The sequence below is a fragment of the Taudactylus pleione genome, unplaced genomic scaffold (genome assembly GCF_031769625.1).
Source record: "Taudactylus pleione unplaced genomic scaffold, aTauple2 ptg000755l, whole genome shotgun sequence".
Classification (NCBI taxonomy): domain Eukaryota; kingdom Metazoa; phylum Chordata; class Amphibia; order Anura; family Myobatrachidae; genus Taudactylus; species Taudactylus pleione.
Genome location: NW_028285157.1, coordinates 2,571,013 through 2,598,821, shown reverse-complemented (window position 1 = coordinate 2,598,821; position 27,809 = coordinate 2,571,013). Strand labels below are relative to the sequence as shown.

Genomic DNA, 27,809 nt, shown 5'->3' with positions numbered 1-27,809 from the left:
TCTGGGTAAGAACGGCCCTTTGCGATGAAGGGATTTCCGGGTCTATGACCCAGAAGCCCCTCCGGCATCCTTCTGCGCATGCCGCAGGGGTGCTGGGAGAGATCCGATTGGATCCCTCTCATAGCACTCTGCGGAAAGAAGCCCATAGGCTTCTATAGGTAACGCCATCAGAAAGATGGCGTTACCCACCGCAACCAAGCCCCGGAGTGCATTCCTTTCATGGAGAGATATGAAGTGAAGTTGCCCAAAGCAACCAATCAGCCTCTGTCATTTCAAAAGACTGTGCTAGATAATTGACATTATCATTATTATTATTATCCTTTATTTATATGGCGCCACAAGTGTTCCGCAGTGCCTTACACAGTACATAAACTAACAAGTGAACAAGAAACCAGTGACTTACAGTGGTTTATACAAATTGCAGCATTAGCCATCATAACATTCATAATAAGCAGTAGGGTGTTAGTAACCAAGTGCTAGGTGTCTTTGTGGGGAGTAAGAAGTAGATGAAAGTAAAGTAAGGAGAAGCACAAGAGGGTAGAGGGCCCTGCTCATGATAGCTTACATTCTAAAGGGAGGCAGACAAACTCTTCTATCGACTGATCCATATTGGCTCACAGCACTCCTATTTATTTATTTATTTATTATCAGTTTCTTATATAGCGCAGCATATTCCGTTGCGCTTTACAATTGGAAACATAAATAGAACAAACTGGGTAATAACAGATATATAGGTAGGAAAGTCCTGCTCGTAAGCTTACAATCTATAGGGAAATAGGCATTGATACACAAGGATAGGTGCTATATATTGCAATTTTGGTTAAGGCATGACACAGATGGAGAAGACAGGGAGGAAGGAGCATGTAGCAGTGGGTTAGGATAAGAGCTGGAAGGCTTTGATGAAGTAGTGGGTCTTGAGAGCCCATTTGAAGCTTTGTAGGGAGGTGGAGAGTCTGATAGGGAGAGGGAGTGTGTTCCAGAGGTAGGGAGCAGCACGGGCAAAATTTTGGAGGCGGGAGTGGGAGAAAGTAATCAGTTGGCAGGAGAGGCAGTGTGCATTTGTTGTTCAAAGTCGGCGGGCAGGAGTGTGAAGGGAGATGAGGTCAGAGATGTCAATGGAAGAGGAATGGATGAGGGCTTTGTAAGTGAATGTAAGAACCTTGAAGGGGAAGAGGAGTCAGTGTAGGGATTGTAGGAGAGGGGAGGCAGATGTAGAACATTTGGAGAGGAAGATGAGCCGAGCAGTAGTATTGAGGACAGATTGGAGTAGAGAGAGATAAGGAGTCAGGGAGGCCAGATAGGAGGAGGTTACAGTGGTCCAATGGGCATGTTTGAATTCAGAAGAGACAGTGCCAAATGAGAGGGAGAGATTGAGGAGGTGGGCAAGATGGGAACTGGCAGAAGGAAAGAGTTAGAGGAGGAGGTGGGAAGGGATAAGGTCAAGGTGGAAGGGGGGGACCAGGTGAGGGCCATAACTTCCTCTTCAGAAAGGAAAGGAGGGGGTAGAGTGCTGAGGCTCTGGTTAGAAGCTGATTGATTGCTACGGGCAACTTCTCCACTTTATCTCTCTCCAAGGGGGAGATGTTCTAAGCCTTGGAGGGCGAGATGCAGCCCTGAAAATGCGGGTTTGACCGCATTTCTCATATGCACCAACCCCCGGAATGCGATGAACTCCGGAACTTGGTTGCGGTGCGTAATGCCATCTTCCTGATGGCGTTACCCATAGAAGCCTATGCCCAAGTGCTCCAAAGTACTTGGGATGCGGGAGGGACTTCTGGGTCATAGATCATCATGCATGCCGGTGTTACCAACGCCGGCATGCATGCAATGACCGGCGGAATGCATGGCATCGCGAGTACGATGCGTCATGCATACCGTCCCCCGAGAGATATAGTGAAGAGACATAATTTTCCAACCAATCAGCTCCTGTCACTTTACATGCTGTGCTTAAGAAAGGAACTGATTGGTTGCTACTTTATCCCTCTCCACTTTATCTTTCTCTAATGCTTGATACATCTCCCCCTTGCATTTGAACATCTCCACCATACCAATTAACTAGACCTCCTACTATTGGTCAGGTGCATGGTTAGCCACCATTAGCCACTATATCTCAGGGGGCAAGTTTAAATTCACATATATCTGATGTCCGGTGACTATAGACATGAAATAAGCTTACCAAACTATCCAGAGTAATCCTACAAATTAGACATCTTGCTTGAACTTGTATCCCTGTCATGCAAATTTTGATAACATGCACAATAAATAATTTGCCTCTTACCTCCACCATTTTTCTGACACAGATATGGAAATCGCCAAACATTGCCCAGGCCCACCGAATATCCGATTTGTGCTAGAATGTATTGTAGCTTGCTGTTCCATGCTGGTCTGTCCTCTACTTCTGTGCTATCTTCCAGTTGCTTTCCTTTATACTCATCTCCTGCTACATTTAGAGCACTTGCTTTATGATCTACTGGCTCTTCATGGGCCAACAGGTCAGCAACTGATTCTGTGACATGCTGGTTGTTATGCTCTCGCTGGGTCACTTTACTCTGTTTAGGCATTTGGAGAAGAGTCGGTTACTGGAGACTGAGGGAGAGGCTGGAGCAGAGAAACAATCCAGCACAAAGAAGCTATTTAATGCTGGCTTCCATGCAAAATAGATCTGAAAAAGAGATAGTCAAAACATTTGTGCTTAATGTCGTTCAGCTGATCTATCACGTTTTATGCCACTTAAGTTATAAAAGAAAAGGATGTGATACTGGTATTGTGTAACTAGTATGATACATTGAAATGGAACCATATGTAGATACAGATACTTTACTGTATACCAACTGGCTTGCACCATGGCCACCTAGCAGATAAGAGTTGAGTGCAGAATACACAGAGGATCTCATTTAGAGATAGGATCATATCCACAAAAGGGGGCTGATTCGGGGTCACATGCTGCTGTGACCACTTAGCGTCTTTGCAGTAGTGGCACCTGCAACTTTATGCTAATGCTAGTAAAAGCCCTTCTCCTAGTGTAGAAGCGTGCGTGTGAATGCAGAAGGACCAGCGGCGTCTCCTACATGAGGGGAGCTGCCGCCGCTGAAAACAAGAGGGTCACTCACTTCTTCACGCCGGCTCCCGGTGTCAATCTGTCAGGCTCCGGGACCGTCGCATGCACACTTGTGGCTGGGAGCAGCGCATGTGCATGTAACTGGCTTCCAAAGGGCTGTATCGTCTTCAGCCCCTAGGAGCCGGTTAGGGCTGGCGAAAAAGCAGAGTGGCAGCTTCCTACAGGAAGCCGCTCTCTGCTAATAGAAGGACTAGGATACCCACTTTGTGCAACTGCAGTCACAACCATCAGATGAGAAATCAGGACTAGGGACTTGCACCAGCCCCATGCTAGGGGCTCGCTCTGAATCAGGGCTTCCCTATTTTTTTTTAATTCCGGCCTCCAGGTCACTCGCACAGCTGTGGGTGACCACCCACAGCTTGCGCGAGCGGCCTGGCGATGGTCGCGATTATTGCGACCATCGGCATTGCAAGGAGACCCTTGTGGTAGGATCTCAGCACTCGCAATGCCAAGTGGACTTCCAGCTCTAATAGAGCCGGAAGTCCACTACTGACATCACGAGTGATGTCAGTAGGGCCGCCCACAAACGTCAGGCATTCTTTCGGGAATGCCTCCGTTTGTTCAGCCACCCCCCCACCCGCCTACAAAACAGAGCGAGCTGTTGATCAACATCGATAGCCGCCCCGTTTTGCTGTGAGCTCCGGAGCGACTGAAGGTCTCACTGGGCCACCATCGACCCGCTTGCGAGCGCCATGCGCTCACGAGCGGGTCTGAATCAGGTCCAAATTGTTTAGATCAAACATTTATTAAACTTGTCTGACGACCATTTTCATCTGTTTTCTGGCATTTAGGAACAAATTGCTGATCATCAGTTACTCCCATACGTTAACAGATTTTCATTCCAACCAATCAACTAGTTGGATGGTTGGACAGAAAATCTTTACGTGTTTATGCAGCTTAACTCTCTCTGCACAATTGAAATCTGCCCCACCTGTAGTGCAGCATGGTATTACAAAGATGCACAGTTACTTGCTAAGTCTTAAGGTGTGTACAAACTGGCCGATATTTTGCACGATTTGCCAGATTTCGACAAATCGGAAAGCCAAATCATGCAAAATATGTGCATAACGTGAGTATCCACTCACGATAACGATGACATTGCGCGTACCTGCGGGTCGTACATCGTAACTTCAGAACTTGCCTACAGCAAGCAAGATCTGCCAATATCGTACATGACGCACTGGAAATTGTTAAGGATGCACGATAGATCATTGGTCAGATTGGACACTTTTTAGCACCATATCGTGTCCTGGAGTGCAGAGGAGCTGCCGTGGAGAGTTCAATCGCATTATGAGCACATCATCTTGTGTGTAGGCACGTTAACTCTATTTCCAACTCTGAATCAGATACTTTATTTTTACACTGCAATTTAGATCTCAGGGCCTGATTCAGACCGGTCGCGAGCGCTGAGCGCTCGCAAGTGGGTCGATGTTGCCCAAGTGCGCATGCGCATGACAGAGGCGGCCAAGCCGTCGTTATGGGTCTCGCACCAAAGGGGGCGTGCTGTCGATGGTGATTGACAGCACGTCCCCTTTGGTGGGCGTAACGGGGCGTGGCTACCCAGATGGAGGCGTTCCCATGAGAACGCCTACCGACTGGGGCCGGCCCCACTGACATCACTAGTGATGTCAGTGGGAGTGGTTTTGGCTCTGATAGAGCCAAAAGCACTCCAGGGCTTGCGGCAGCGAGACCCTACCGCAAGGGTCTTGTCGCAAGCCCGATGGTCGCGATGGTCTTGACCATCACGACCATCATTTTGGCCGCTTGCTATAGCTGTGGGTGGCAACCCACAGCTATGCGAGCGGCCAGGAGGCCGCTCCAAAAAGGAGCAGGAACGGCCCTGATTCAGAGCGAGCGCTCTGTCAGAGCGTCCGGCTCTGAATCAGGGCCTCAGTTTGGACACTCCCTCCCAAATCTAAATCTCTCTGAACATTTTAAATCTGCCCCACCTGCAGTAAAGCTTGTTATTGCCCAAGATGCAGTTACTTGCCAACTTGGACTAGGACACATACCCCTCCCAACTTTAAATCTATTCACACATTTAAAAGTTCCTCCCTTGCAGCACAGAATAAGTTTGTGAAAGTTCAAAACTCCACCTTCTAGCTTGATTTATAAATCACTGCAAATGAGTTACAAACATTTTTTTCTATAACTGTTTGTGAGCCCTAATCAGCTCTCATAATGACTATTCTGAAAAATGCACATGGGGCTCATTCTGAGGGGTATAGTTACTAAATCACAGGTATTTAGAAGTGGAGTTGTTGCCCTTAGCAACCTATCAGATTCTAGCTATTATCTTCTAGCAGATGCTATATAAATGATAAGTAACATCTGATTGGTTGCTATGTGCAACAACTCCACTTGGAAAAACCCGCATTTCAGTAAATATACCCGAGTTGGGAGCATAGCAAAAAACAAACAAAAAAACAAGTAACTTTGCACCGGAATAATCTTTATCATTTTTCAAACACAGCCTGTAACATGACTGTTAGGAGCTGAGTGGCTGGTAGTTTATCACTCTGCACTTTATCACTTTCCAGAGCTTCATACATCTGCCCCATTGGCTCTTATTGCATGTAGCCTACAAATGCTGGACAGAAGTATTTTTACACTGCAACAAATCTAAATCTCTCTGCCCCACCTGCTGTGCAATGTGGTTTTCCAAGGGGCAAAGATAGTTGGTTTTTTCTTTGCTCTCAAGTCAGAATCAGCTCCACATTTTTTTCAGATTGCCAGTCCAGAACATCTACACAATATGCAAAAGGTACCCAGACATGACACACTAACAAAAAACAAAATACTGAAGAGAATCCAGTTTACATAATTGTCAGCATACAGTCATGTCAAACAGCCCCTCTCGGGCCCACAAGGTCCTGTGTGACTCTGCTTGTGCCAAGTTTTTGTCACATGGGATGTTCAGAGCTTCTTTAGGGTTCAACATTTTTAGTTCACCTAAAGTACTTTTAACCCAAAGTGCCTCTTTTTCTGTTTTAGTCAAAGCCATATATTCAGTTTCTGTTTCTTACATCACCAGCGTATCCATGCACATGCTAATTCAACTAGGTATTCAGCATAAGAATGTTTGTCATCCTCATCTGATCCCCAATCTGCATTGCAGAAAATTTTAAGTTTTAGTCTTTGAAATCATAAGTGTTAATGAGCTAGTATCTATTAGGTATCTCATGATCCTCTTAATCGCTAGCCAGTGCTGTTTTTCAGGTTTCAGTAAAAACTGGCTAATACAGCTCATTCCATGTGTGATGTCCAGGTGACTTCCAACACTTACACACATCACACTCCCAATTGCATTCTGGTATGGGATAGCTCTCATCTCCTCTATTTCAGATTCAGTATTTGGCGACATGCTGCTAGATAGTTTTGTACTTTTGTCGACAGCAGTATACACTGATTTTGTATCTGACATACTGTAGTACAGTTTCAATATAGTTTTGCTGACCTATACTGATCCGGCTAGTTCACCATTCCGAAATTCTGAATCAAAATCTAATTGCTATAAAAGGAAGTCATATAGTGCAGATATGGCAATTACCAGGGCCGTAGCTAGGGTAATGCGGCCGGTGCCATGGCACAGGGCACCACAGATCATGGGGCCGCTGTTTGGGCCTGTCAAATTTCTGTTTATTATTATTCTCACTTATAACTTCCTCTTATTTCATCCCCAGCATCTCCTGGCCCTTCCCCATGAGGCAATTCCCCTTTTTTGGGTGCATCATGTCCATTTGAAAAATGAGGGGGCGCCAATGCTCTTTATGGCACAGGGCACCAAAAAGACTAGTTACAGCTCTGGCAATTACTGTACCAAATGTAGAGTACTGTACCTTGTGAAAGAGGAGTATACTTCACCATAATCAATTTTGGACCTTTGAGTACGGTAAATGCCTTTGCAACAAGGTGAGCCTTGTAACGGGCAATTGAACCGTCTGTATTTAGCTTTCTACAGAAAATCCATTTGTTTTTAATTGTTTTGCGGTGGGTTGGTCTGTTCACAGTAGTCCAAGTCCCATTTTCATCTAAAGATTCAATTTCTTTATCTGCAGCAGACTTCCATTTGGGCCACTCACTACTGAATTTTGCTTCTTCTAAACTTTGCAGCTCTGAGAATACAATATTGGCAAATTCCACACTATGGGGCCCATTTATCATTTTATATTTGCAGCTATATCCCCGAAAACATCTGGGGGGTTAACGAAAATATTATGTTTCTCCCGGATGTACCTATCGGAGCCGCTTCCCCATAGGTTTCTATGGGGGATGCGATGCTGCCAAATTTACCAACATCTGGAATAAATGCATTCCGGATATTGGCCCCCGCAGCTAATGCTATATTTTCGGAGCTTGACTGTGGGAGCATTCGCCATCTTCCTATGGGAAGGAGGTCCGGGTTGCAAAGAGGGATCCGCCCCTGTCCGGCTCCTTCCGCCGGACGTCGGGGCTCTTGTGCGCATGCGTGACCTGTAGGTCGCTCATGCTCAGCCTCGTCACTGCTATGAATGGAGCAGTGAAAAGATTCGCTGCTCCGAAAAGGAGCAGTGAAGCCGCTCATGGGGGCAGCTGATTTCGCAACAGCTGTCACCGCGCTGGAGCAATGATGAATTGCTTCGGCAGGCGCGGCAAATTTGGATGTTAATTATCGGGGTCCATTCGGACCCCGATAATTAATATCATGAATATACCCCATAGCATTAAATCAAAAGCATATGATTCCCTCTTTCTGAATATACAGGAGTAATTTGAAAAAAAGAATTGGAGGACACATGAAGGCATATTTACATCTCTGCTACAATCATTTTAGCTAGTTGTCACAAATCAGCACTGCAATGTCAATGCTATTGATAGTCATTACCTTAATAGTAGCACAATCATGGTGAGATCTTAAGATGAAGTATGATTATCATCATTTCAAATCAGATCTGATTATATGATGTTGCAATATCAATCACCCAAACATGATGAAATTCATTCACTTGTTTCTAAATCTATGCTCAATTAAATACACTATGTAACTCTTGTGTAACAAATTCTTCTGCATTATTTGCATCATTAGGTGCAATGTACCACACATATATAAAGTGAACCATGGGGATGGTCAGAATTATGCATCCATTTCCCAAATCCCCATGAAGAAGTTCTACTGTGAAACACATGCAAGATGCAGATTACTTGTTTTGTATTTGGTTTGGGGATAGCATTGTAAAATGTCAGCACAAGGCTACCATTACTTTGATCTATTGTGTTTTTTTCTCAGAAAATTCATTCCACTTCTTTTGTTTACATCTTTCACACAAGACTAATCTGTCCACACAGTGTACCTCTCAGACATTTCACCAAGCCTATAAAGGGGCGTTTCTAGAGCGGAGGGATCCCGTGTGCACGGCGCCCGGCAGCGCACTGAGCTGTGTGCGGCCAGCGCCGGAGTTATAGACCCTGGACACTAGAGTGCGCCCAGAGTCTATCGAGTATGCGCCGGCCACCGGGAAAATGGCCGCGGCGGCCATTTTCCCTGGACTGTGCATGCGCAAACGACGGGAAAATGCCTGCGGCGGCCATTTTACAGTCGTTTTTGCAGCGCCAGACCCCCGCGCGGATGTGGGACTCTGGAAAGGTAAGTAATACTATAGGTGCAGTGTGTGTGGTGCGGGGGCCCCCTGGACCCAGGGGCCTGTATGCCCTACACACCCTGCACCCATTATAGCTACGCCCCTGTGCCTATCATAGAAGTAGGTGTCTGCCCACACTCCACTTCTGTAACCTGGGCCTGATTCAGAGCCGGACGCTCTGACAGAGCGCTCGCTCTGAATCAGGGCCGGCCTTCTTGTTTTTTAGAGCAGCCTCCTGGCCGCTCGCATAGCTGTGGGTGACAGCTATAGTGAGTGGCCAGGAAGATGGCTGCGATGGTCAAGACCATCGCGACCATCGGGCTTGCGACGAGACCCTTGTGGTAGGGTCTCATTGCCGCAAGCCCCAGAGAGATTTCGACTCTCACAGAGCCGAAATCTCTCCCACTGATGTCAGTGGGGCCGCCCCCAAACGGAGGCGGTCACATGGGAACGCCTCCGTTTGGGCAGCCACTCCCCCGGCCCGCCCACCAAAGGGGGCGTGCTGTCACTCAACATCGACAGCACGCCCCCTTTGGTATGAGACCCGGATCGACGGTTTGCCCGTCGCTATCCGGGTCTCGCGCATGTGCCCGACGGAGCTGGCTCCGTCGTGCGCATGCGCACTGGGCCACCATCGACCCTGAATCAGGCCCACTGTCCAAGCAAAATCTGTGACTACATTAGCAGAACTTCCAATCCAGCTAGAAAGAATAAAATCCCCTTAAGACCACCATCATCATTAGTTTCACCTTTATTTTCTGCTACAATACAGTTCAATTGAGCCGCACATATGCCTTAGGGGCTTATTAATTCTCAGGGACCAGGTGGTCCCAGATAATTAAGTATCCAACTTGCTGCGAGTAGCAGTGTGGATACAAAATCACCAGAGCAATTCAACATTGCACCGCTGCGTAGACAGCTGATCCGAAGCTCCACTGTCCCTGCGATTTTATCAGCGCTACTTCACAAGGAAGAGGGAGCCAAGGGGGACTACCCGAAAATTCGGGAGACTCTCGGAGGTTATATTCAAATATCCTGTTCAGCATTCTACCAGTTTGGCCATACTCCTCTCACCTCTTACTTTAACAAGGCATTTTCTCCCAAAGAAATGCCACTCACTAGATATATTTTGTTTTATGCACCATTCATTGTAACCTCTAGAGACTGTTGTCTATGAAAATCTAATACCCGCAGTTTCTGAGATATTTAAGCCACCCAGTCTGGCAGCAACAATCATTCCATGTTCAAAGTCAATTAGATTACTTTTCTTCCCCATTCAGGTGTTTGGTCTGAACAACAACTGATCCCCTTGACAATATCTCCGTGCATTTATGGACTAAGTTGCTGCTACATGATTGGCTGATTAGACATTTTTTTAATGAGCAGGTGTACATGTGCACCTAATAAGTGGCCACTGAATATGGGCATTTTGGTCAGAATTTTCTATATGTTCAAAAACATATATAAAAATGTATCCTTACTGTATCCATACTGCAGATATGAATGCTGCTATGTTTCTGAGGAGGAGAAGAATAATAAATGTAATGTGTTTAATAATAATAATAAGTGCAGACTAAGCATTCACAATTTTATAATAAAGTACAGTACTGTATAATTGCATTGTAATTTGCTAAGCATTAATATTTGCAGATTTTCCCTTTGCTAGGGGGAAAAGGCACAAATCTGTGTGAAAAAGAACATTCCGTACAGAGGGCCTGATTCAGACCCGGTCGCAAGCGCTGAGCGCTCGCAACCTGGTCGATGGTGGCCCACAGCGCATGCGCATGACGGAGCCGGCTCCGTCGTGCGCATGCGCGAGACACGGCTAGCTACGGGCAATTCGTCTCTCCTGGTCTCGCACCAAAGGGGGCGAGCTGTCGATGTTGAGTGACAGCTCGCCCCCTTTGGTGGGCGGGCCGGGGGGGTGGCTGCCCAAAAGGGGGCGTTCCCATGAGAACGCCTGCCGTTTGGGGGCAGCCCCACTGACATCACTCGTCTGTTAAGAGCCGAAATCTCTCTGGGGCTTGCAGCCATGAGACCCTACCACAAGGGTCTTGTCGCAAGCCCGATGGTCGCGATGGTCTTGACCATTGCGACCATCAACCTGGCTGCTCGCTATAGCTGTGGGTGGTCACCCACGGCTATGCGAGCGGCCAGGTGGCCGCAAAAAAAAACCAGCCTGATTCAGAGGGAGTGCTCTTTCAGAGCGTCCGGCTCTCAATCAGGGCCAGAGAACATTCCATACCTTTTACACCTTCCCAGAACTACTCTGTGGGCTCAATCCAATTAGGTGCGAGTTTGCAAAAGCGAGTTTGTTTCACAAAACTCACATACATTGCACGAATGCGCACAACTGAGAAATTTGAGATACAATTAGAAATGCCAATTAGCGTGACTTTTTTACAAAATGCGAAATGGGACAAGTGCATAAAAAAGTGGGGAAAACAACCTGGACCGCAAAAAAAGGGGCAACTGAGATATTTACCTGAAAACTGATGTGTTTATTGGCTAAATTATGCTATTTAAACCCCTCCAAGTGCATAATTATTCATTGGGAGGGGTATCCAAGGGGTTCTGCACTGTCTCCTGACATTGTTACCTTGAAATAAAGATTTTCCCTACCTTTCACATGCTCAGGGGGCTGCTAAAAACACACAATTTCAGATGAAAAAAACAATGGAAAAAAACAAATTAAATTCACGGTGTGAGTTCGCTATGAGTAAGTCTCGCAGAACCCAACTCGCACCTAATTGGATTGACCCTCATAAAACCAGTGATGGATTGGGTCAATTCCCTAATCCCCAGATACCAGGGCCAGGACATCTGTGAAATCTAACACATTGGATTTCCCTGATTTGCCAATCACAAACAAAATATGATTGTGATCATCAAATCGGGGATTTTTAACATTAAGAATTTCACTGATTACCAGACAGATAGGAGATCATCAATGACGATTTGAATTTCTGACCTGTGGATCGGTGGTTCTGGTTGAATTGGGGAATCAGTGAAACAGCCATCTGATGTATGGGACTCTTTAACCGGGGTCGCCATCAGGGGGTATGGTGGCAACAGTTGTGACTGGCCCAGGCTATCAAGTGGATACCGTCCAACATATATTCTTGTTCACTCACCATTCGGTGATCAATTATACCATTACATTGTCTCCAATCCTGAAACCTGAGCGAATTCCGCTCCAAAATGGCAGTGCTCTGATAATATCCTCAATTCGTTCACATATTTTGTTATGGATTTGCCCTGCTTCTGACAGCGTCACTGCAACTGGAATCTCTAAGCAACTGCTATGGGCGTTGAATTTAAGTGACTCTGGAAAATGTCCACAAGATCCTTAAAAGACTTATCAGCAGGTTTCATTGGAGTCAATTAATGCATTAAAATAGAGGTTTTAGGGCCTAGGATGCTCAGTAAAAACTGCCACTTTCTTAACTTCCTCAATTTTATTGGGCTGGCTATATAATTACGCTCTTTGTATACAGTATATTTGGTCCAGTCCTGAGTATCATTGTCAAAACTGAAAATAGATCCAATAATTCAAATGCTTTCAACTGATTCTATTCTCCTGTAGGTCATAAATTGCAGTACTCAGGCAGCCCTCTGTATACTTCCTAACAGACCCTCAGTATACTCCTTCACAGGCTCAGCAAGAAGTCTTATCACACTGCTGACTGCCCTATGTGACTAACTGGCAATCAGATGCTCCATGAACCTTCTCTTACTGCCATCCACCTTTTGTTTAAGCATCTTTAACTGACATTCATAGGGGTCTATTTAGTAAACTTAAAAGTTTTTTCTGCAGCATTTCAGCTGGAGAAAGCCTAAAATATAGTGAATTATTGTGTCTCTATATTTATTATAGAGAAAAGTACATAGAAATCACTGATTTCTCTTGCTTGTGCAGCGCCTATAGATTTCAATGGGTGCTGCGCACAAACGCTATTTATATAGCTGAGAGAAGCAAAGCTTGTCTCAAAGGGCAGGGTGCAGCAAGCATTGCTTATTTCATGCGATGAATCCAGCCCCTCATTGCATGCATGCCAACGTTACAAACGCCGGTATGCATGAAGATTTGCGAGTAAAATTGCAAAGGACAGCTCTCTTGATAAGAGCTTTCCTTTGCGATAGAATGACTCCCGGGTTTATGACCCAGAAGTCCCTCTGCACATGTGTCATATGATGTGTGCGCCATGGGGAGAGCTGGGAGTGATCTGCACCCACCGTGGGAGGAGCTGTGAGTGACCCAACTGCATACCTCTCGGAGCAATTTGTGAATGAAGCCCATAATTTTGACATTCTTTGTCGGGTTCCTGCTCTGCGCATGCACCGCGTTCAGACTTTTGTTGCTGTCCTTTGCTATTGTGAAAGACTGCAAACAGCCCTGTTTTCTCCTTGCCGGGACATGCCAATATCGCATAGTCTGTCCCAGCAGAAGTTTTCATATAACTACTGCGAATTAAAATAAGTGAGACAAGCTGATGGTTATGAATCGGCTTCCACATATTTTATTAAATAGAGCACATCTTAAAGAGATACAATAAATGTGCGTACACACTGGGCGATTCAAGTGGACGACTGAACGACAACCACAAAAAATAAAGTGCATGTACGCATACCAAACGACTTTTCAAGGCTTTGTCCTGTCATCCACATGTCACTCATAGGGGTTTGATGGTAAAAATGGAAGCAAAGGTACCAAGGACTAAAATAATCTGAGACCACATTTAATAAAAATAAAAATAAAAACATACATCTAAGAGCAGGATAATCAGCTTATCTGGTTGAGACCATCAGCAAGAGGGTATGGACCACCTACACCAGAAATTTGTCTACGCGTTTTGTCAGGAAGCCAAATGGCTAGACTTCTTTATTTATATATATATATATATATATATATATATATATATATATATGTATATTAGGGGTGTGCACCGGCCACTTTTCGTGTTTTGTGTTTTGGTTTCGGATCTGGATCTTTCTTCGTGTTTTGGATCTGGATTGGTTTTGCCAAAACCACCCTTCCATGTTTTGGGTTCTGGGTTTTGTGTTTTGGATCTGTATTTTTTTGAAAAAAAGCATAAAAACAGCTAAAATCACAGAATTTGTAGGTTTTTCTGCCCCTTAATTTCCACTCATTTCGAGTCTATTCTGAACACCTCACACCTCACAATAGTGTTTTTATGTCCAAAAGGTTGCACCGAGGTAGCTGGATGACTATGCTAAGCGACACGAGTGGGCGGCACAAACACGTGACCCATCTAGGCGTGATACTGCAGTTGCAGACAGGATGGCAGTTTGAAAAACTAGGCCCCAAACTGTACATAATGCAAAGAAAAAAAAGAGGTGCAAGATGGAATTGTCCTTGGGCCCTCCCACCCACCCTTATGTTGTATAAACAGGACATGCACACTTTAACAAACCAATCATTTCAGCGCCAGGGTCTGCCACACGACTGTGGCTGAAATGATTGGTTCGTTTGGGCCCCCACAAAACAAGCTGGCAATTAATCTGTCCCTGCACAAACTGGCTCTACGGAGGCAAGATGTCATCCTCATCCTCCTCATCCACCGATTCCTCACCCTCTTCAGTGTGTACATCCTCATCCTTACAAAGTATTAACTCGTCCCCACTTGAATCCACCACCACAGGTCCCTCTGTACCTTCTGGAGGCTGGTCTCCCTGGAAGAGCTGATAATTCATTTTGATGAACATCATCTTCTCCACATTCTGTGGAAGCAACCTCCTACGCCTTTCGCTGACAAGGTTCCCGGCTGCACTAAACACTCTTTCGGAGTACACACTGGAGGGGGGGCAACTCAGGTAAAATAGAGCCAGTTTGTACAGGGGCCTCCAAATTGCCTCTTTTTCCTGCCAGTACAGGTATGGACTGTCTGACATGCCTACTTGGATGCTGTCACCGATGTAATCCTCCACCATTCTGTCAATGGTGACAGTATCATATGCAGTGACAGTAGACATGTCAGAAATTGTTGCCAGGTCCTTCAGTCCGGACCAGATGTCCAAACTTAGTCCTGCCTGCCCTGCATCACTGCCAGCGGGTTGCTTAGGATACCTAAGTTTTTTCCTGGCAGCCCCAGTTGCGGGAGAAAATGAAGAAGGAGCTGCTGACGTGTCACGTTCCGCTTCAGCTGACAGTGTGTTCACCAGCAGGTCTTTGCACCTCTGCAGGCTTGTGTCGGCCGGAAAGAGAGACACCACATAGGCTTTAAACCTAGGATCGAGCACGGTGGCCAAAATGTAGTGGTCTGATTTCAACAGATTGACCACCCTGGAATCCTGGCAAAGCGAATGAAGGGCTTCATCCACAAGTCCCACATGCCGAGCGGAATCGCTCCGTCTTAGCTCCTCCTCCACTTTCTCCAGCTGCTTCTGCAAAAGCCTGATGAGGGGAATGACCTGACTCAAGCTGGCAGTGTCTGAACTGACTTCACGTGTGGCAAGTTCGAAGGGCTGGAGAACCTTGCACAACACGGAAATCATTCTCCACTGCGCTTGAGTCAGGTGCATACCCCCTCCTTTGCCTATGTCATAGGTGGATGTATAGGCTTGAATGGCCTTTTGCTGCTCCTCCATCCTCTGAAGCATATAGAGGGTTGAGTTCCACCGCGTCACAACCTCTTGCTTCAGGTGATGGCAGGGCAGGTTCAAGAGTGTTTGCTGGCGCTCCAGTCTTCGGCACGCAGTCGCTAAATGGCGAAAGTGGCCAGAAATTTTTCAGGCCACCCAAAGCGTCTCCTGCACGCCCCTGTCACTTTTCAGAAAATTCTGCACCACCAAGTTTATCGTGTGAGCAAAACATGGGACATGCTGGAATTTGCCCAGATGTAATGCCCGCACAATATTGGTGGTGTTGTCAGATATCACAAATCCCCAGGAGAGTCTAAGTGGGGTAAGCCACTGGGCGATGATTTCCTTCAGTTTCTCTAAGAGGTTGTCGGCGGTGCCTCTTACTGAAACCGGTGATACACAGCGTAGCCTGCCTTGGAACGAGCTGGCGTTTCTGAGATGCTGCGACTGGTAACGCTGCTGCTGTTGCTGCGTAAGGTGATACATCTACCCAGTGGGCTGTCACAGTCATATAGTCCTTAGTCTGCCCTGTTCCACTTGTCCACATGTCCGTGGTTAAGTGGACATTGGGTACAACGGCATTTTTAAGGACACTGAGGACACTTTTTCTGACGTTTCTGTACAGTCTCGGTATAGCCTGCCTAGTGAAGTGGAATCTAGACGGGATTTGGAACCGGGGACACACTACCTCCATCAATTGTCTAAATCCCACTGCACTAATGGCGGATACCGGACGCACGTCTAACACCAACATAGCAGTCAAGGCCTCAGTTATACGTTTTGCTTCAGGATGACTGCTGTCGTACTTCATCCTCCTCGCTAAGGACTGTTGGAGGGTCAATTGTTTAGTAAAAGTAGTGGTGTTCCTACTTCCTCTCTGGGACGATGAACGACTCCCAGCAGCAGCAACAGCAGCAGCGGCAGCAGGAGGCGTAGCAATGCAGGATCCTCCGGAGGAATCCGGGATAGGAGAGTCAGTCATGCCAGTGACATGGCCTGCAGGACTACTTCCGATCCTGACTAAGGAGGAAATTGACGAGGAGGGAGTTGACGGTGTGGTTTGCAGGCGCTTGGATACAACAGGACAACGGGATTTAGGTGTCCCTGGACTGCTTACGGTCTTAGCCAAAGTTTCTGAACTTGACAGTAACTTATTATGAACGCGCTGCAGGTGCCGTATAAGGGAGGATGTTCCTAGGTGGTTAACGTCCCTACCCCTACTTATACCACCTTTACATAAGGTACATATGGCAAGACAGTTGTTGTCCGGATTTGGATAGAAATATTGCCAGACCAAAGAGGTGGAATGTTTGGTCTTCTGCCCAGGCATGACCGTGATGGGCTTTTTCATCCCACGGACAACAACTGTCTCCCCCGGAGCCTGATTTAAACAAACCACATCACCATCAGAATCCTCCTCGCCAACTTCCTCCTCAGCGCCAGTTACACCAGTATCCTCATCCTGTTGTACTTCAACAGTGACATCTTCAATTTGCATATCAGCAAGTGGACTGTGGGTGCTCCTTTCAGCACTTGCAGGGGGTGTGCAAATGGGGGAAAGAGCCACCTCTTCCCGTCCAGTGCTGGGAAGGTCAGGCATCGCAACCACCACCACACTTGGACTCTCCTTGGGGATTTGTGATATCTTCTTAGAAAGCACAGTTCTTCGCTATGCTTTTGCCAGCTTAACTCTTTTGATTTTTTTAGTGGGATGAGGGCTTCCATCGTCATGTGAAGCTGAACCACTAGTCATGAACATACTAGGGATTGACCTTAGCCGTTCCTTGCCACTCCGTGTCGTAAATGGCATATTGGCAAGTTTACGTTTCTCTTCAGCTGATTTAAATGTTTTTTTCAAGGTCATTTTCCTGAACTTTGTCATTTGGGATTGTATGTGCCCTCTATTATGACATTGGGCATCGGCCTTGGCAGACGACGTTGATGGCATGTTATCGTCTATGTCATGACTAGTGGCAGCAGCTTCAGCACTAGGAGGAAGTGGTTTTGATCTCTCTCTATTTTATTTTTATCGGAGAAAGTTTGGTCCTCCATTTATGTTATATCGATTTGATATATACGTGCGGCTAAACACAGAAAATATTTTTTTATTTTTGCTGGAGAGTAGTGCACTTTGTGGGTTACACCAGCCTTTAAGAAATGAGCCAGCTGGCTCTTTACTTATGGGACACAGGCGCACGCTTGGCGCTGCTCCATTGTTGATGCACGTGTGGCTACTGCGCACACATTTCACAAACACAGAAAATATATATTTTTTTGGTTTGGACTGGAGTGTACTTTGGGGGTTACAGCACCCTTTAACGGTCAAGCCAGCCGGCCCTTTACTTATGACACAGGCGCACGCTTGGCACTACTTTGTTGATGCACGTGCGGCTACTGCGCACACAATTCACAAACACAGAAAATAATTTTTTTTTTGGTTTGGACTGGAGTGTACTTTGGGGGTTACAGCACCCTTTAACGGTCAAGCCAGCCGGCCCTTTACTTATGACACAGGCGCACGCTTGGCACTACTTTGTTGATGCACGTGTGGCTACTGCGCACACAATTCACAAACACAGAAAATAATTTTTTTTTTGGTTTGGACTGGAGTGTACTTTGGGGGTTACAGCACCCTTTAACGGTCAAGCCAGCCGGCCCTTTACTTATGAGACAGGCGTACGCTTGGCACTACTTTGTTGATGCACGTGCGGCTACTGCGCACACAATTCACAAACACAGAAAATAATTTTTTTTTTGGTTTGGACTGGAGTGTACTTTGGGGGTTACAGCACCCTTTAACGGTCAAGCCAGCCGGCCCTTTACTTATGACACAGGCGCACGCTTGGCACTACTTTGTTGATGCACGTGCGGCTACTGCGCACACAATTCACAAACACAGAAAATAATATTTTTTTTGGTTTGGACTGGAGTGTACTTTGGGGGTTACAGCACCCTTTAACGGTCAAGCCAGCCGGCCCTTTACTTATGACACAGGCGCACGCTTGGCACTACTTTGTTGATGCACGTGCGGCTACTGCGCACACAATTCACAAACACAGAAAATAATTTTTTTTTTGGTTTGGACTGGAGTGTACTTTGGGGGTTACAGCACCCTTTAACGGTCAAGCCAGCCGGCCCTTTACTTATGACACAGGCGCACGCTTGGCACTACTTTGTTGATGCACGTGCGGCTACTGCGCACACAATTCACAAACACACAAAAAATATTATTGTTTTAGCACTTGGGGGGAGCACCCCTGATGGACAGAGCACCCCCTGGACAACACTACAGCACCCCTTTAGGACTGGGAACTGACTGCACAACACAGTCCAGCCAGCCCCTATGGACTTTGAAGTAGTGGACACAGCCCCTATTAACAACAGCAGCACAGCACAACACAGCCAGCACCAATGTGTCGGAATCGGCCAGATCGGGTAAAATATCGCTTTGAAGTAGTGGACAACAGCAGCACAGCGCAGCACAGCACAGCACAACACTACTCTGCACTACACTACACTACACAGCCCAGCCAGCCCTAACTCCCACCCTCCCTCTTCACTGTCCACAGCCGAGTGAGAAAATGGCGCCGACGCGGGTACCTTATATAGGTTCCAAAACCCGCGAGACTCGGAAGGCGGGATGATGACGTTTTGCCTCGATTTCAGATCCGAGTCAGGCGGGAAAAGTCGAGCCTGACTCGGATCTGCCTCGGATCGGGGGGGCTCGGGGGGGTTCGGATTTCAGAAATCCGAACCCGCTCACCCCTAATATATATATATACTATTCTATCAGTCAGTCATAGTGTTAAGCTGGCCACACACAAAGCGATATTTTACCCGATCTGGCCGATTCCGACACATTGGAACGACAGATCGTGTAAAATATGGCCAAATCCTCAGTAAATCGTGAGTCCCCACTCAAGATCACGATACGCGTCCCCGCTGGTCGCACATCGCATCATCAGATCTGCCGTGCAGTAGGGCAGATTTGAAAATCTAGGAGGCGATGCACTGTGAAAGTCTTGATGCAGGAGAGATCGTATGAAGATTGGACACCACATCGTGTGCAGATCGTGTAGAGGTTGTGTGCAGAGCTGCCGGGGAGAGTTTCAAGGGAAATCGTACACAAATCGTACACATCGGCTGATCGTCTGCAGATCGCCATGTGTGTGGCCAGCATCAGTGCTAAATATGAGAGAAGACAAGTGTCTCCTGGATGAAATTAGGCAGCTATTAGGAATGCAGACTAAACTAAAAACTGTTGTGCTTAATCGAATATCAGTGTGTCATTATTTAGCCAAATACATTTCCTAGCTGCCACTGGTATCCCAACATTTCCAGCTTTTGGCATATATTACAGTCAGTTAGAATATTGATGCCCAGGGGCTGGCTGGCAACACAAGCAAGTGGCCCCGGCTTTTGAACCAGCACATTGTGGAGCTTGGCCCCGATAGGGTAACGCCATCTCCAGATGGCGTTACCCTATAGAAGCCTATGGGCTACTATTCTCCTGGAGAGGGGTGCTCCGGATCCCTCTCTGTTGGCCCTTGAGAGCTGCTCATGCACAGTGTGTGCTGAGGACCTGAACCAGAAAGCAGTGTGATAGCGTTACGCTATCACATTGCTTCCAGCTCTATTCCAGGGCAGGCTCTTATCAGAGCCCGTCTCCTGACAAGAAGATTTTAGTAAATTTGCATGAAAATATTAATTAACACATTGCCTATTTGGGCATAAAATATTTATCACAACTACATCAAAAAATGCGGATTGTGATAAATAAGTCACTTAGTAACAGACTTGCCATCCTTCGGTTCAGTTTTGTGGACTGAATGCGAAGAGTGGATGTGTATGGGGCAGGAGGGTAGATGTGTATGGGAGAGGAGGTGGATTTGTAGTGGGGAGAAGGGAGCATGTGTGTGGTGGAGGAAGGGGATTTGTAGGGGGGAGGTAGAAAATGTGTAAGGGAGGAGGGCGGTATGTAGTGGGGGGAAAAGATGTGGCAGGGAAGAGATATAATTGAAGGGAGAGGAGGAGGTAAGAAGGGGATAATAGAGGAGCAAGGAAAAGGAGGGACATTTACATAAGGCGGGAGAGGAGAGTGGGTGGAGGAGATAGACAATGGGTCAGATGGGACAAGAGTAGCAGATAGATCCTCCTCCGTAGATGTACCCCGATGTCATCAGTTACTGTCCAACGTCATTCCCTACTATCCACGTGGACATAGAGGGGGAATATAATTCTGTGGTGAGCGAAGAGAGCACACAAGGGGACAAGTATATATACACAATATATATATATATACAGTCAGGTCCATAAATATTGGGACATTGACAGAATTTTCATATTTTGGCCTCTATTCACCACCACAATGGCTTTGAATTGAAACAAAAAAGATGTGCTTTAACTGCAGACTTTCAGATTTAATTTGAGGGTAATTACATCCAAATCAGGTGAACGGTGTAGGAATTACAACAGTTTCAATATGTGCCTCCCACTTTTTAAGGGGCCAAAAGTAATGGGACTATCAACTCAAAAGCTATTTCATGGACAGGTGTGGGCTATTCCCTCATTATTTCATTATCAATTAAGCAGGTAAAAGGTCTGGAGTTGATTCTAGGTGTGACATTTGCATTTGGAATCAGTTGCTGTCGACTCTCAATATGAGATCCAAAGAGCTGTCACTATCAGTGAAGCAAGCCATCATTAGGCTGAAAAATCAAAACAAACCCATCAGAGAGATAACAAAAACATTAGGTGTGGCCAAATCAACTGTTTGGAACATTCTTAAAAAGAAAGAACGCTCCGGAGAGCTCAGCAACACCAAAAGACCCAGAAGACCACAGAAAACAACTGTGGTGGATGACAGAAGAATTATTTCCCTGGTGAAGAAAAACCCCTTCACAACAGTTGGCCAAATCAAGAACACTCTCCAGGAGGTAGGTGTATATGTGTCAAAGTCAACAATCAAGAGAAGACTTCATGGTACATGGTATCACCAGCAGCAGTGTTGGGCAGCAATCACTCCTCCTCCCCCTCCCAGAAAGAGCCACAGTTACTTACCGGCACTGAGGTCACTTCACCGGATGGGGGGATATAGCAGCCAACAGTCCAACTACCGCTAGCACCGCCCGGCTACTGCTGCAGCTGTCCCCGGCGGCTCCTTCTGGCACCCGGAAGTGGCCGCTATTCGGAGCCTACCACAGAAGTCCTGGAAGCGCACAGCCGGCGGATGTGAGCCCGTCCTGTCAGCGGACGTGAGCCAGCCAGACAGGCAACCTGGCAGAGGACCAGCTGGCCCTAATGCTGCACAGTTGTACCGGACCTGCCCGGCTCTGTTGATGCCCCATTATTTAATATTGGATAGTGCTCTGCCTGCCCTCTACAGACACATATTTGTACAAATTCCAAAACAGCTAATCGATATTGCAGGTTTAATTACTGCATCTGCATGTTCCTGTGAGTCAAGGTTAAATCCTGATTTCTCCACAATTCTCTGCTTTTGGTTATTTTGATATTGATATTGCAGTTGACCATTTTTTTCTCAGTTACTTTTAGAGATGTGCAGTTCGGTTCTCCAGAAACCTGAATCCACCCGAATTTCGTGAATCCGGGTAAATCCGAGTCGCGGTTCTATTCTCCTGTGGAGATCCGGGTAAATCCGGGTCGCGGTTCTGATCTTTTTGCGGTTCGGGTTTTGGATTGTATAAATAACATGATTTTAGCTGTTTTTAAAACTTTTTATCTATTTTTTATTTAAAAAATCCAGATTCAAAACCAAAACACTTGAGGGTGGTATGCAAAACCAAATCCAGATCCAAAACCTTGAAGAAGATACAGATCCAAAAACCAAAACAAGGGGGTGGGCGCACATCCCTAGTTATTTTACATACAAGTTCGGCAAATGTTTATTTAAACAATGTTCATCATTTTGTCATAATACCTTTTTATGCATTCATGAGATAATATGTACAAAAACAATCCATGTTGTATTGTGAAAACATCAAAAATCACCTCCTCTCGGCTTCAATCCAAAAATGCCATTTTATTGTGTACAGGGAAAGTACGTCAAGAGCAGGTTGAGAGGAGAACCAACTGTCTCAAATAAAAGAGCAATGTATCAGGCATCTAACATTTACAGCACTGACTGACTTGTCAGTTACAGCATACAGTATGTAGGCTGTACAACAGTTAAGCTAGGTACACACTATATAATTATGCCCAACGATGCTAAAGACTAGACCGATCTCAACTGTCCTAAGTGATCCCGAAAATGACAGGACCGACATAGGGTGTGCAACACACGCTATGTCAGTAGCCGATCTGAAGGGTTTTTCGAAAGACCATTGAGCCCTGGTCTGTGTACACACCAAACAATTCTCGGGCTGACCTGCCAGAAAAAGCCAAATTAGTTCAAAAATAATGCAGGGCCTGATTCAGAGGTGGATGCTAACTGCACGAACTGCCGATGTTTACACAGCTGAGCAATTATTTGCTACTGCGCATGCATGAAATATTCTGAAACACATATGGCGCATGAGTTACCTTCAGTATATGCACAAATCCGCTGGTATTAGAAATGGCGAAGTAAAACCATGGGCATTCCTGGAAAGTGACTGGGAGGTGGCATGGAGTGAACGCAGAAAAAGCCATCTCATGGATGTGTGATGGGAGTGTCGCGGGTGTGTCAGTGAAAGCGGCTGCAATCTCATACACGAAACTGCAGCCACAGAGGCCATCGTTCAGACGGATGGAACTGCTCCTGCTCTAGGCTGGTGCAAATGTTGATGGTGAATGCGACGGTATGCAGATTGTCCAGAACCACTGGCGGTGTCACACCGAGCACGGGCATTGAAAGTGGGCATCTCAGGGCTTGCACATTCCAGCGCATGCTAGTACACAAAGGTAAGGCTGAAACATATGCATTTGCATATTATGGGCTCCGCGACTCCGCAAACATACGCACCAGTGGCTGCAACTGCATCCACCTCAGTGAACATGCTCCGGAAAGTTTTGGTTTCCAGAGTTTTATGCATATTGGGAATGTTGTTAAACCTCCAAAAATTGCATTTTCTGAGGTCTGACCGCATTCTTGCATCCTTCTATTGGGGTTGCAAAGCTGTCACATTTACAAAGCTCCGGAATTCAAAGCATTCCGGAGCCTGGACCCCCCAGCTTACGCGGGGTCCAGATGGCGTTGTGCTGCCGTTGCCTGTGGGAAACACTTCACTAAAATTACTGGGTGAGGGTTTCTCCGCAATGGCCACCACACGTGTGTGGTCTGTAGATCGCGAATGCGCAGCAGTCCCAATAGAGAAGAGACCGATGATGGGGTCACTTCACTCCGAGCACATCGAAGGAACACGCTCCTTTCTGAGCCCCTGTCCCTGTGTGTGCTATTTAATAAATTCCAGCGGCATTATAGCATAATGTAATGTGATCATGGGCACTAATATTGCACCCAGATCGCATTGAAGTATGTGATTCTTGATAAATGGACCCCATAGTAACTCAAACGTGTGTATACCTATTAAAGTTTCTTGGCAATAATTCAATTGCAAAATTATTTTTCACAAGCATTTAATATCTAATGGCTCTATACATATTAAGGACAGGGTTTTATTAGTGCATCTTACACATCATGCTGGATTCAAAGGTATGACATATGTCAGCAAAGAGAACAAGCAAGAATGTTTCATAATATCTCTTACAGATATTTCTGTTCATGACTTCTGAGATGTAACTCGGCAGAATTTTCATATTTGAAAGCAAAATACAGTCACAGAAAAGGCACAGAAAAGGCACACATGACAGGAAACAACATGTTCTAGAAACCAAAAAACATGTTCTAGTAACAAATGTGAACAGAATTGTTTAGAGGGATTCTGCAGTACACATCTTTGCAACTAGCATGTGGCAGCTAGGTAAGTCACGGTAAAAAATATTTATGGCACGAGAGAGAGAGAGAGAGAGAGAGAGAGAGAGAGAGAGAGAGAGAGAGAGAGAGAGAGAGAGAGAGAGGGAGAGAGAACTATGAAGACAGTTTCCCATTATAGATATCCAATACTTTGAGTCGAATATATGTCTTCACAATCAGTTTGGCTGAAGCCACCCTTTTACGTTCATCTAGCCAGGAGGGTAAGCAACACACGGCCCCCCCCGGATGTCGTAGAACTACATATCCCAGCAAGCCCTGACACAGCTTTGCTATTTGGTCATGCTAAAACTGTTGAAAGGCATGTTGTGATTTGTAGTTCAACAGCTGGAGGGCCACTTATTGCCCACCCTTATAACCTTTGCCCAGTGTGACCTGCCACATGCATTCTTTGCTAGAATACTACTATGACCACACATAGGACGGGCACTGGCTGCTGCAGAATTTCCTGAAGGGTTAAGCAGAGTCATGCTTTCCTTGCTCCGAGTCCGTTAGGTAAGGTAGGTAATGAATTCACGACATTCGTGCATGGTTTGTTCGTCAGGATGTTCTGCAGCAACAATACACTTATTGGCATTAAACATAAATGAATACATTGTCCAGACGAGATTAGAAAACGACACCCCCAAATGGACAAATTCCTTCCTGAGGCAAGGAGAGCTAATTCGGCTAACTCCAGGGTGCTAATGCCATTGTGCTAACAATGCAAGCATACAACGTCATGGCCGCGGGAATTAAATATTCAGATCATCTCAGAATGGAAGTCAAGGTCACGGAATGAGCAGTCCAGGAGTGGGAGGCTGGGGGTGGGGGTGATGGGGGAAGAGGATGCCGGTAGGATAGGCAGCCTGAGCTCCATGTCAGCACCCCACCTTGGGCTCAGGTGTGTCCGGCTGGCCTCCAGGTGACAGTACTGTGAGGGTCTATAACTCCATCCTGTACCTCAGCCAGTCACTGCCTTGATAGGTGCCAGTACATAGCAGCTGTGTGACATGACCTTTCCAGCAGGTGAGAACACCCATATGCACCCTCCAATGTCACCCTGTCAAACCCCCATAACAAGCAACCGAAACATCGTCTCACGCTGCCCAGGAGAGAAAGCATACAGATAGAAGGAAAGTACATTACCGTTGCATGTGATGCTGCGGGGACATCGGTGGCGCTGCTGGTACTGATGCAGGAGGAGACAGAGGGGGAACTGTGCGCACGGATCAGGGCGACCTGGTGTCCATTGCCCGGGTGCCAAGTAGAGCTGCGCACGCAGGCGTGACGTCAGGACCCAGGGGGGCACAGTATACATACCCCCAAACCCAATACGGGCCCGCAGATACCACTCCCCAAGTCACACGGTGACTAATTCCCCGGGGAGGATCGTCTTACCTGCTGCCTGAGGAAAGGAGCTGTTCTCCCGGCTCTTCCCCACGCACTAGCCGCTGCTGACGCAAAGCTTGAGTCACCAAGAGATGCTGCTGCCCGTCACTTGTGAATGGAAAAGTGTGAAAGAAGCTGGTGGGGGAGGAAAGTCACGGGGATGAGAAGATATCCATCGCAAGCTGTATAGCTGCCTCTCTCTCTCACACACACTCGCACAAATATATATATACACGAAAATACACACAGCTACATGTGAGAATACACATGTGACAATACACAGTTATATGTGAGGACACACACAGTTACATATATGGATAGTCTATTATGTGTTGAAAATCAATTTGTTTGAATAAATAGGCGAGATGCACCCAAATATAGTGATAGAACATTGTGGGGCACATGGCCGCGATATTAGCACCCATTATAACGCTGCAGGATTTTATGTTGGGGGGGCAACATAAAATCGTTCCTCCCCTTGCCGCCGCCCCCACCCCCAACTTACCTGTTGCGCTGGAGCTCCATGGTCATGAAACCCTGCTGTATCCATGGAACCGCGGACGGTCCCCTGCACCACAAGGTAAAGCACAGCCCCTGACTGCCCATGTCCGGCGCGGCGCCTATCAAATGTTGGGGGGGCGAGCTGCCCCCTTGTCCCTCCATTCCGATTCCTATGCTAATGTACTAAAGTGTAGCCGCAGGGACAAGGGCTCCCAAAGGAAACCACACATGAGCATGGGCCATTGCCGGGGGTAGGGCAGTTTCTAGGGTCTGCAGCTTCCAGTGCGAACAGTCAAAATGCACCCCCCCCTTTAAGATGCAGTACTTACTAATTTTGCACGCACACGCCTCCGGGAAAGGGGCATGACCTCACTAAGGGGAGTGGTCTCACTGTAAGGGGGTGTGGTCTCAAATAAAAAGATCACAGAATGTCAGCCGCTGTGACTGCTGAGCCCTCGGGTGGCTATCCAGTGAAAGGCATAGAGTCAAAAGATATCTGTAGTAAAGTTAAAGAGCCGACAGCATGAGTGCGCCAAAGGCACGCTCTCAAAAATGGGGCATGGCCTAGCTGTCACAAGGCTATGCCCCATTTTTGTGTGCATGCCTTTGGTATGACATTTGCAGGAGCATGACCTTGTGTAACACCCCTGTTTTTAGTCATGCTGGGGGTGAGCCCAGTACATTGTTAATACAAGCCAGATCCACATACAATATACTGAAAAAGCCACTGCAACAAGCCACTTCCACATAAAATACATTGAAAAAGCCAGAGAGTTATCTCAACAGTCCAACTCTGCCCCCATAAGCATAAAAGCAGGCATTGTCCCCCCAGCTCTCAGGCTGTCTCCTCACTGGCTCTCAGGCAATAGTGCCGCTGTGCCCCCTGTATTTGTGCCCCTTATGCAGTGCCCCCTGTAGTTGTGCCCCTTATGCAGTGCAGAGCAGGAAAGTGAATATATTGAGGAGGACAGGTCTCCAGACATATTTATTACAAAATAGCTAGATGATGGTTTCCTGACTGTCAAATCCCGATTATACCTACGGCAGGAGCCCGACGCCCGGCATACTGAAAGAAGGTAGGCCAGGCGCCGGGTGCGGACAGCTGCGGGGGGAGGGTTAGGGGCTCCTGGGGGGGGACTTAGGGTTAGGCACCCCCCACATGAGGGTTAGGCACCCCCGGGGGGAGGTTAGGGTTAGGCTCCCCCCCCCCGAGGGTTAGGTATAGGCTGCAGGAAGGGGAGGTGGCATCTCCAGACCAGTCAGTGCTCCCACGTCCACGCCCAGTCCAGTCCACTGCTCCGACTCCTCACGAAATGGCGCCCATCCGGGCTCCTCATCATCCAGGCGTGCCTTAAATAGGCTGCTCGTCATGACATCACGACGTAGGTGCATCATGCAGTGGGTGGGCGGGGATGGACCAGGAGAAAGGAGCGGCATCGGCGAGCGCAGGGCAGCGGTCACTGCTGCCTCTGCAATTCATCTGTGTGAGTCTGACTGACAGGGCTAGGGCGGAGCACCCCGTGCGATTGCATGAGTCGCCCGCCCCTAGAAACGGCCCTGGCCGGGGGAGAGTTTCTATGGAACCCTCTTCCGGGTAGTTATACGATATGTAGCTCATAATGTAGAGTGGCTTATGCCATCTTCATCTGGCAGAAATGTAGGGACA

The 27,809-nt window shown here is 46.9% G+C and overlaps 1 protein-coding gene across 1 annotated transcript in view; it reads right to left on the bottom strand.

Annotated features, from left to right (window-relative positions):
• The window catches only part of SLC6A17 (solute carrier family 6 member 17), a 116,920-nt gene extending 91,456 nt beyond the window's left edge, over window positions 1-25,464 (bottom strand). Inside the window, exons 1-2 of the mRNA XM_088457312.1 lie at window positions 25,400-25,464; window positions 2,279-2,662 (exon numbers count right to left, since the gene is read on the bottom strand). Coding sequence (XP_088313438.1) covers window positions 2,279-2,561 — 283 coding nt within the window. The 5' untranslated portion in view covers window positions 2,562-2,662; window positions 25,400-25,464. The remainder of the gene's footprint in view (window positions 1-2,278; window positions 2,663-25,399) is intronic.
• Between the last annotated feature and the right edge of the window lie 2,345 nt (window positions 25,465-27,809).